Source organism: Pipistrellus kuhlii, unplaced genomic scaffold (assembly GCF_014108245.1).
Source record: "Pipistrellus kuhlii isolate mPipKuh1 unplaced genomic scaffold, mPipKuh1.p scaffold_m20_p_2, whole genome shotgun sequence".
In the NCBI taxonomy this organism is placed as follows: Eukaryota; Metazoa; Chordata; class Mammalia; order Chiroptera; family Vespertilionidae; genus Pipistrellus; species Pipistrellus kuhlii.
This window is the reverse complement of record NW_023425515.1, coordinates 154,283,417-154,294,729: the sequence shown is the minus strand read 5'-3', so window position 1 is coordinate 154,294,729 and position 11,313 is coordinate 154,283,417. Positions and strand designations below refer to the sequence as shown.

The following is an 11,313-nucleotide window of genomic DNA, read 5'->3' as shown; positions in this document are numbered from 1 at the left end:
CTGCCTCTTGCACACCCCCTACTGGGGATATGCCCGCAACCAAGGTACATACCCTTGACCAGAATCGAACCTGTGACCCTTCAGTCCCCAAGCCGATGCTCTATCCATTGAGCCAAACTGATCTCGGCTGTCATAATTTCTTCAAATAGATTTTTAATACCTTGCTCTCTCATCTCCTTCTGGTACCCCATAATGCAGTTGGTACCCTTTAAGTTGTCCCAGAGAGCCCTTACATTATTCAGATTTTTGGACTTTTATTACTTTTTGCTCTTTTGATTGGTTGTTTTTTGCTTCCTTGTATTCCAAATCATTGCCTTGATTATCAGAATCCTTTAATTTTGAATCCCTATAAATTATTATTTCAGTTAGTATATGCTTTTTTTTTTCTGACTGGTCCTTTTTTGTCTTTAACATTCTCACTAAGATTCTTGAGTAATTTTATAACCATGGTTTTGAACTTAAAATTCAAAAGTTTGCTTACTTCCTTTTTTTTTTTTTTTTTTCACTTGTGATGTTTTTTTGTGGGTGCTTCCCTGTTTGTTTCTATGTATTATGTAGAGTGGCTTTTGTGTGGTAGATGTCCTGAGTGGCTTAGTGGCTAAGCCTCCCCAGTCACCTGAACTGTGTTCCTTTGTGGGCTGTGTGCACAGTCTTGTTGTATAGGTCTAGTAATAATTAATGTCGTTTTCTAATACTTTTTTAAATCGAATTTATTTAAACAATACAACAAAATTTAATCAACAATATATCGATAGTTGCCAGCTGCTCCGGGTCTGGTCACCGCCGCTCCCGACCTAGTTGCTCTGGACTTGGCTGCTGCTGCTCCGGGCCTGGCCACACCCGACCCAGCTGCTCTGGGCCCGGCTGCTCCGGGCCCGGCCGCTCCCAGCCTGGCAGCCGCTGCTCCGGGCCTGGCCGCACCAGAACCGGCTGCTTCGGGCCTGGCCGCTCCCAGCCTGGCAGCCGCTGCTCCGGGCCTGATTCAGTGGGGCTTTAATACCCACTGAGTCTGCCTCTTGAATGTGTAGAGGCATAGAGTTGTAATCTGCAATGGTGATCTGAAGCTATCCATTGGGTGCACTGGCTCTAGTTCCTACAGGGAAGTGCAAAGTCGGCCACTGCCTGGGGCCACCTTACAGGAGCTACAGAGGGATCTGCCGAGTTCTGCTATTGCTGTTATTTATATTGGGCTTAGAGGTGCCCAGGCAAGGCCCACCTGTAAAGCAAGGTAGGCAGGTACTAGTGCCAGGTCTTGGGCCTTTTATTGATTCGTTTGGGGCATGCTGTCACCAGAGATTTTAGCAAAGTCTGGAGCCTGACTCAGGACAGGCCGTTTATTTATTTATTTAAATATATTGATTTTTTTACAGAGAGGAAGGGAGATAGATAGAGAGCTAGAAACGTCGATGAGAGAGAAATATTGACCAGCTGCCTCTTACAAACCCCCTACCTGGGATGTGCCCGCAACCAATGTACATGCCCTTGACCGGAATCGAACCTGGGAACCCTTCGGTCTGCAGACCAACACTACCAACTGAGCCAAACCGGTTTCAGCAGTACAGGCCATTTATATGGAAAAACTGCTGTAAACATTTTGGGTGGGACTGCAAATTGGGTGGGGCGGATTTTCATAGAATCCCCAGGGTGGAGCAAACCGTGTGCTCTGGGCTTTATAATGCTCCAGGTCAGATGTGGCTGCCAATCAGCTTTATGACAGGAGGTCCCAGCATGGAATCAATGACCCCTGGGAGCACCCTTGTCTGGGAGAAAGCTGCCCCCAAGTTCCTGCCCCAAATACCAGCCAATCCAGTACCTCCCTGTATGTGTCTGCATACCTGGAAGCCTCCTGATGCTGGAAATACTGGAAAGTTTGTGTGCTAGCTCTTTTATTTTTTATTTCTTTAATATATTTTATTATTATTATTTTTTTTTTACAGAGGAAGGGAGAGGGGTGGTTAGAGACATCAATAAGAGAGAAACATCAATCAGCTGCCTCCTGCACACTCCCTACTGAGGATGTGCCCCCAACTAAGGTTCATGCCTTTGACTGGAATCGAACCTGGGTCCTTTCAGTCCACAGGGCGATGCTCTATCCACTGAGCCAAACCAGTTTTGGCTGTGCTAGCCCTTTTAATGGAATACCTTGATCTCCAGCCATAATCCCCACTGGTTTTATACCTTGTAGTTGCAGGGACATCTCTTTTCCAGATCTGGAACACTAGGCTGGGGGGCTGGTGTGGGGCTGGTACCCTTTGCTCCTCACACACAGATGTGCACAAAGATAGTCTCCCAGTTAAGGAAATGGTACATGTGGGTGTTGTACCAGCCCATCCTGCAACTCTGCCTCTCCTACCAGTTTAAGCTTTCTTTTTTACTTCTCTAGTTGTAGGACTTCCATTCAACCAGCTTTCAGGCAGTTCTGCACGATGGTTGCTCTGTATTTTAGTTGTAATTTTGATGTGGTAGTGGGAGACACCGAGGACCAGCATTTAGCTATGTCACCATCTTGGTTCCTCCCTCAATCACACACACACACACACACACACACACACATATATATATATATATATATATATATATATATATATATATATATATATATATATATATATATATATATATATATATATATATATAAATAAAAGCCCAGAGACCAAATGGCAGAACAACCAGAACTGCTGATTGACTGGTTGCTATGATGCACACTGACCACTAGGGGGCAGATGCTCAATGCAGGAGCTGCCCCCTGGTGGTCAGTGTGCTCCCACAGCCACTTTCTTCCTATAAGTCACCAAATCCTCATAAAGAGGTGCAGTCTTGCCAAAACCAGTTTGGCTCAGTGGATAGAGCATCGGTCTGTGGACTGAAAGGTGCCAGGTTTGATTCCAGTCAAGGGCATGTACATTGGATGCAGGCACATCCCCAGTAGAGGGTGTGCAGGAGGTAGCTGGTCGATGTTTCTCTCTCATCGACATTTCTAACTCTATCCCTCTCCCTTCCTCTGTGGAAAATCAATGAAATATTTAAGAGGTGCAGTTTTTCTTTTTAAATATGCAAGTTCAAGCATTTTGGGTCTTGACAACTATGATGAATCAGCGGGTAACATAATTGTTAGTACTTCAGCAATAAACTCAATTGGTAAAACCTGATTATCTTTGAGGCTTTGCAGAGGGAGATTGAGAACTGGCATTCCAGGTGTTGTCCAATGGGTCTGTAGTGTGCTATTCCAGTTCTCATCAAAGAATGGGTGGGGGTAGTTTCTCTTTCAAGGTTAGGCACTTGTGCAGTATAGGGGAATGATGAAACAAAAATGAACAAACTAAAAGTTTCCTCAAGCAAAAATAGGGCCTGTGTTAAGTGGGAGGAGGCATAGTATTTAATTCTACTTTCTTCAGGACATCTGATATAATAAAAGGCTAATATGCAGAAACAAACAGTGGAAGGACCAGTCACTGACATGCACAGACCACCATGGGGCAGATGCTCAATGCAGAAGCTGCCCCCTGGTGGTCAGTGTGCTCAGCCATAGCTGGGCTCACTGCTGCAGAGTGCAGTGTTCATGAGAGTGACAGTCGGACAGCCCTGGAGGGCTTCCAGCCTGTGAAAGGAAGGGCACAAAGTAGGACAAGTCCTAACGTGAATCTCTTCATCAAAATGGGGGCTTCATTTGTGTAAGATCCCATCCAAATCACCTTAGATTTTCAAAATTTGGTATACTGCACTTTTAAAAACATTTTATTGTAATTTGTTTAATACTAACATAAAGTTAATGGTATGGTGAACCAGTCAGTTTTTATTTAGCTACTTTTGGATGATTTAGTATATTCAGGTATTAACTTCCATGGGATTAAAGCATTTTTCAGTAAGCAATTTATTTTTTTTATATTTCAGATGATTTTGTAAAAAGATTTTAAGGAAAATATAGCAGGCGTGCAAGAACAGAATTACTTTTCCGGAAACAAAGACAATCCAGTCTTAACATATTCACCATGTCCAGTGTACAATCAGAAATTCCTACACTTGCAAAGAAACTAGAAAGCAGCTTCCACATGGAAATGATTCAGTTGATAGAAACAGAGATGGTTCAATTATTGGATTTAAAATACAAAGACCTGTCAGCAGTTATTATGAATAAGTTTAAAGTCTTGATGGAAAACATGGACTTAATGGTTGAAGAGGTAAGGGAATCTCTTAAAAATGACCTAAAGAAAATTTTAGGAGTAAAAAGTACAATGCTTGAAATGGAAAATCCAAAGAACCCCAATACCAGAAAAGAGTTGCAACAAATAAAGGATACCACATCTATAAAAAGAGGATTGGTAGAGAAAATACAAGGAGAAAACTATATTGAGGATATTGAAAATTTGACTTTTAAAAGAAGTGAAATAGATAAACTCAGTAGCAAATTAGACCAAAGTAAAGACTACTCTACTAACCAAGGTAAGAAATTGTCCCTGGATGATTCACAAAATCATAAAGTTCTAGAAAATATGGAAGAAGACATAGGCAATACAGATGACACAGGTAGAAACTGCAACATTGATATAGAAGTTACAGGAGAGCATGAGGGGGAAGAGCAGGGAGAGGATGAATTAGTCAAAGAAACAAGAGAGGAAAACATCCCTCAGAACTTCAAAAATAAAGAGAAGGTTCTAAAAGACTCCAAAGAAGATGGAGCAATACTAACATTGGCAGCAGACTTTTCATCGGCAACACTGGACATTAGTAAGCAATGGAGTAATGTCTTTAACATTTTGAGGGAAAATTATTTTGAACCAAAAATTTTATGCCAAGTTAAGCTAGCATTTAAATGTGATGGTGAAATCAGGACTTTTTCAGACATGCAAAGCCTCAAGAAATTTATTAGTCAAAAATCTAGTATGAAAGAATTACTGAAAGGGGCGTTCCCAGAAAATAAAAACACGAAGAAAGGAGGAAAAAGATACGGCATTCAAGAAAAAATGGTAAGCATACAAATCTGTATTTATCTACCCTGTTTCCCTGAAAATAAGACAGTGTCTTATATTAATTTTTGCTCTCAAAGATGCGCTAGGTCTTATTTTCAGGGGATGTCTTATTTTTCCATGAAGAAGAATATGGTACACATTTATTGTTAAATGAAAATAAAGGAAATTTATTACCTGTATAAGGTGCAATAGTATGGTATTGCCAACACAAACCAGACAAACTGAATCCTACAGTATCAAGAATTTACTCATTTATTCAATGACAATCATGTCATCATCTTCTGAAACATCATAACAATCCAATTCCTGAATTTTCTGGTGAATTTCTTGTGACTCCATTTCTTTCAGAATCAGTGGACCAAATCGCTCATGTTTAGCAATAGCATTCTGAGACAGAGCCTGGGGAGCCTTATTTTTGGGGGGGTGCCTTTATTTCACTCAGAAGGAAACCTGTAAGTAGGTCTTATTTTTTGAGGATGTCTTATTTTTGGGGAAACAGGGTAGTTGGTTTTCAAACCAATTTTTAAGAAATTGTTAAAAGTGAGAGCATGATGTTAAAGCAATGATTAAATTGGTATTGGAAGTTTGGGAAAAGTAAGAATAAATAGGTTTTTTGTGTTTTTTAAATTTTATTTTATTGATTTAAGAGAGAGAGAGAGAGAGAAACAATGATGAGAAAGAATCATTGATTGGCTGCCACCTGCATGCCCCTTACTGGGGATCGAGCCACAACCCAGGTATGTGCCCTTGGCCTGAATTGAACCTGGGATCATTCAGTCCACAGGCTGATGCTTTATCCATTGAACCAAACCAGCTAGGGCATGTTTTTGTTTTAAAATATATATTTTATTGAATTTTTTACAGAGATGGATAGAGAGTTAGAAACATGGATCAGCTGCCTCCTGCACACCTGCCCACAACCAAGATACATGCCCTTCACCGGAATCAATCTGGGACCTTTCAGTCTGCAGGCTGACACTCTATTCACTGAACCAAATGGTTAGGGCGAGATTGAATAGTTTTAGAGGAGATTGTGCATACACTAGACATTGATAAATAAATACATGGTAAATATTTAAAGCTAATATCAGGAAAATAGCATTTTATTTACTTTTTAAAAATAGCTTTTAAATAATTAAAAGAGGAATATGAAACAAAGAATTGAATGGATTTAACATAGCCCTGGTACTGGGAATAAGAACAGAAATATTAAGTATCAGTGATTAGATTCCATTTTTTCTTCCATTTTCTAAATATATTTTTATTGAATTCAGAGAGGATGGGAGAGAGACAGAAACATCACTGGTGAGAGGATCATTGATTGGCTGCCTCCTGCACTCCCCCTACTGGGGATCAAGCCCACAACCTGGTTATGTGCCCTGACTGAGGATTGAACCTTGGCTCCTGTTTTATAGGTCAGTGCTCAACCACTGAGCTAGGCTGGCTGGGCTAAGTTCAATTTTTAATGTGTCAAGTAGTCTGCTAAGTTTTCTTTATTCGCAATCAGGGAAATGCAAATAGAACTTTATTTAATAAAACCCAACTAGTTGTTCATTAATGTTAATATCTAACTTTTACCCATTCCAATATGTAAAGGCTTTTGCTTCTTACAGCATATTAGGCTGTGTTCCCATATACTTGATTCATTAAAAACCCTTTAGCTTATTTTCTGAATATTTATTTTTATAATCTCAATCTTAAAAGGTATTCTGTAGAGATTCTTTTTTTCTCTTTCTCCCTCTTTCCTTCATATGTTAAACCCATGGTTGGCAAACTGTGGCTCGAGAGCCACATGCAGCTCTTTGGCCCCTTGAGTGTGGCTCGTCCACAAATTACCACAGCCTAGGCAAGACTATTCTGAAGAAGTGGTGTTATAAGAAGTTTAAGTTTTAAGAAATTTCAATTACTGTACTGCTGATATTTGGCTCTGTTGACTAATGAGTTTGCCAACCATTATGTTAGACTATCCTTTGCCCATTGTAGATTCTTGGCTTTTTCATAAATTAGTTGTCTATATATACATGAGTTCATTTCTGCCTCATTACTCTGTTTTTATGTCAATACCATATAGTTTGAAATCAGGAAGTGTGTCTCCAGCTTTGTTCTTTTTCTCAAGGTTTGCTTTGTATATTTGAGATTTGTGTATGGTTTCATGCAAAGTTGAGGATAACATGTCCATGAAAAATGCCTTTGGAATTTTGATAGAAATTGCTTTGAATTTGTAGACTCCTCTGGGTTGTATGTCATTTTAACAATATTAATTCTTGCAATTCATGAGCATACAATATCTTTATTTGTTTGAAGTCTATATTAGTAAGCCAATATATGTATTTTAAAATATTTTTTTATTAATTTCAGAGAGAAAGGGAGAGGGAGAGAGATAGAAATACCAATGATGAGAGGGACTCTTTGATCATCTGCCTCCTTCATGTCCCCTACTGGGGATCAAGCCCACAACACAGGCAACTGGGGCATATATACACTTGATCAGAATTGAACCCAGCATCCTTCAGTCTGCAGTCTGATGCTCTATCCACTGAGCTAAACTGGCTAATATTTTTGACAGGTTCTCAAAAGAGCATATACTTCCCCTGTCCTAACATTTTCAAGTTCAACCTCTGCAAAACGAAAGTCTAGAATTTGAAGATACACTTGGATAAACAAATTTACTATTTAAGAATAAACATTTAGCCAAAACTGGTTTGGCTCAATGGATGGAGCGTTGGTCTGTGGACTGAAGGGTCCCAGGTTCAATTCCAGTCAGGGGCATGTATATTGGTTGCACATGGTAGGGGGTGTGCAGGAGGCAGCTGATCGATGTTTCTCTTTCATCGATGTTTCTGACTATCCCTTCTCTCCGTAAAAAAAAAATCAATAAAAATATTTTTTTAAAAAAGAATAAACATTTAATCTCAGATATTGCTGTTCTCCAAAAATATAAACAGAAGGAACTTAACCTGTTCTGGAGATGGGGATACTGAACAAATAGGAACCAATCAGTCACAAATAGGGCGTTCTTTTCCAGTACACAGAGCAAGGAGTGAAAAAACTCAGGGCCAAAAAGTGTTCTAAATGTTGAGCCCACATATACCGTATTTTTCGGACCATAAGACGCACCAGTTTTTAGAGAAGGGAAATGAAGAAAAAAAGATTCTGAAACAAATAGTGTCCTAAAATATTTTATGTGCATTAAAACCCAACATCACAGTCATAAACACATGTAATCAACCCTGTAAAGTAAACAGCAGCATTTAGAACCATTTTAGAGCCGGGCAAGCACAGAGACCACACAGAGCCGGGCAAGTAAAAAAACTTTTTTTTTTAAGTATATGTGTAGGCTATATTTGGACCATAAGACGCAGGGACCTCCCCCCCCCCTTCTGGGGAAGAAAAAGTGCATTTTATGGCCCGAAAAATACGGTATCTTGCAGACTTGCCTCAACTCAGTACCTAAATTTCCTTTCTTAACCCTTACAACAGACAAAAGTAGTGCTATGGTCAGATCTTGTTTTAGAGGGAATATTGAGGCTGGTATGGTAGCACATGTGGAGACTGGATTTGAACAAATCTGAAATGAATTGAGCTTGTACTAACCAAAACATATTTTCCTTGTAATTAATATGGCTAGAGTTTGAACTGCAAGTGGGATCTTTTAAAAACTTTAAATTTGCTTTTAAATTTTAAAAAGTAAATGCGTGGGGGGAGGGTGCTAAATGTGGATTTCTGTTGTTTTATAATTTTCCTAAAGTTAGATAATAAGGTCTCTATCCCTAAATATAACCAGCCATTCACTAATACAAGTCATTATTGAAGTACTAATGGTTGGGACTATGGAAGGAATACAGTATACACAACCGCACGGAAATCTGTTGCAAATACTACACGAGTAATTGCAGTTGTGACAGATGACCATAGTAGAAACAACTTGTTTGGGGGAATCCAAGCCTTTAAGAAAAAAATCATTTAAATAATATTCTAGGGCCCTAACCAGTTTGGCCCTCAGACTGACTGGTCCTGAGTTCGATTCTGGCCAAGGGCACATGCCCGGGATTGCGGGCCTCGATCCCAGTGATGGGTATGCAGAAGGCAGCCAATCAGTGATTCTCATCATTGAAGTTTCTATCTCTCCCTCTCCCTTCTCTAAAATAAAAAGTATATGTATAAATAAATAAATAATATTCTAGGTATTTACAGAATTAAAGGATTTACTGCCTTAAAAGATTTAACATGATTTAACAATCTTTTTTTTTTCTTTCAACTTTCAGAACAAAACTCACATAGCCTCTAACTATGGATCTGTGGCAGCAACCAGTGATGGCTTGAGCTTTCTATTTACTAAAGAGGTAAAGGTTGCTGAGCCAGAGGAGGTAAAAAGCTTAGAAATTCACGAGGAAGAGGCTTCCAACTCTAAGGAAAAAGAAGCCCTGGAGGAGGAAGAGGCCTCAGAGCTAGAAGAGGAAGAAGAGGCTTTAGATTTGGAGGAGGGAGAAGAGGCTTCAGGGCTAGAGCAAGAGGCTTCTGAGTTGAAGGAGGAAGGAGAGGTCTCAGAGCTAGGGGAGGAGGAAGAGGTTTCAGAATTGGATCAAGAGGACGGGTCTTCAGGACCGGAAGATGAAAATGCTTCAGTATTATGTCACAAACAGAACTCAAACTTGCAGTATTATACGATGGCACATGGAGTTGAAAAAAACAATGAGGAATTGGATAATAGTTTTACTGAAGAGGATGACTATGATCTTTATGAGCTACAGGATGGAGAAAACTCAGAGTGGGAAAGGGAACTGTACTTACCGTGGCCAGAAGAAGAGGAGTCTGAAGGAGAAGAGACTACCTCCCAGACTGAGGAAAAAGAGGCCTCACATTTACTTAAAGAACTTCCCTGCTCTTACGTGGCTTCAGATTCTGAGGAAGAAAAATTGGTGAAACATAAACTAACATCTAAGGAAACAGACTTGCTACAAGAAACAGAAGAGAACTTTAGGAGAAGTGTAATTAATTCATTCAGAGAGATAAAAGAGGAGATTAGAGATATTAAAAATTACCATCCTGGAAATAAAAAACTATCTACACTGAGTGTTAGAATAGACATACTTAAAGAGAAAATAAATAATCTAGAAGATCGAATTGAAGATTTCTCTAAGGATACAAGGCAAATGGCCCAACAGATAATAATTAAAGAACAAATAAGAGATGTAGAGGATAGATCCAGAAGCTCAAACATCCGTTTGATAGGAATTCCAGAAAAAGATAATAAAGGGAATGGAGCAGAGGAAATAATTAAGGAAATAATTGAAGAAAACTTTGCAGAGCTTAATAAAAGGTCAGGTCTGGACATTGTCAGTGCCTTTCGAGTACCTAGTAAAATAGATGAAAAGAGACCCACTCCTAGACACATCTTAGTGAAATTTGGCAGTTCTAGTGATAGAGAAAAAATCATAACTGCTTCCAGAAAGAAAAAAGAGGTAACCTACAGAGGAAGAAGAATCCGAATGACAGCAGACTTATCATTGGATACTTTGGATGCTAGAAGTCAATGGGGCAGTATCATAAAAGGTCTGAAGGAAAAAGGCTTTAACCCCAGGATCTTATATCCAGCCAAACTGGCATTTGATTTTGAGGGTCAAACAAAGGTATTTTTTTGTATTGAAGAATTCAGAAAGTTTATTTCTTGCATACCCTCTTTGAAAGAATCACTGGAGGATATATTTTAACAATCCAGGGTCACTGTAAACACATACAATATATTTTTTCCCCCACACCCTCAAAATCAAGGAAAACTAATATGTCACAATTTTACCAAACAAAAGATTGACAGCTAACAGTATACTTGGGGATGAGGAGAAAGGAAGATTACAAATAGTGCCTATGTTTTAGTAAATTTAAGTACAAATATCATTTGTAATATGAATCTTAAATAAACTTTTTAATTCAATATGTATTTGCTTATTAAACATTTTTCTTTTCTGGTTTAAATGTTTTTACATTTCATAAATCCATTCAGTGGTGAGATTAAATCTCTTCCCTAATGCTAGCTATTAGCTTTTTCTCAGTTGTGTTTTTGTTTTTTCTTAATAGAGGAAGAGCCAATCAAAACCTGATTGGCTCAGTGGATAGAGCGTCGGCCTGTGAACTGAAGGGTCCCAGGTTCAGTTCTGCTCAGGGGCATGTACCTTGGTTGCGGGCACATCCCCAGTCTCCAGTGGGGGGTGCAGGAGGCAGCTGATCAATGGTTCTTTCTCATCAGTGTTTCTAGCTCTCTGTTCCTCTCCCTTTCTGTAAAAAAAAAAAAAGGTGTTTTTTTTTTTAAAGAAAAGAGGGAGAGGGAAATAGAAACATCAATCAGCTG

The 11,313-nt window shown here is 39.2% G+C and overlaps 1 protein-coding gene across 1 annotated transcript; it reads left to right on the top strand.

The window, feature by feature from the left end:
• Window positions 1–3,897: 3,897 nt before the first annotated feature.
• On the top strand, window positions 3,898–10,923 carry L1TD1 (LINE1 type transposase domain containing 1). The gene is made up of 2 exons (XM_036445162.2): window positions 3,898–4,964; window positions 9,233–10,923. Exons 1-2 carry the CDS (start codon window positions 3,990–3,992, stop codon window positions 10,676–10,678), a joined length of 2,421 nt encoding a protein of 806 aa, XP_036301055.1. The 5' UTR covers window positions 3,898–3,989; the 3' UTR covers window positions 10,679–10,923.
• Window positions 10,924–11,313: the final 390 nt, after the last annotated feature.

Excerpts from the sequence above, each read along its gene's own strand:
- L1TD1 (XM_036445162.2), top strand. The coding sequence starts at position 3,990 with ATGTCCAGTGTACAATCAGAAATTCCTACACTTGCAAAGAAACTAGAA. Across the intron at positions 4,965-9,232 it reads ACGGCATTCAAGAAAAAATG|AACAAAACTCACATAGCCTC; the intron begins GTAAGCATACAA and ends TTCAACTTTCAG.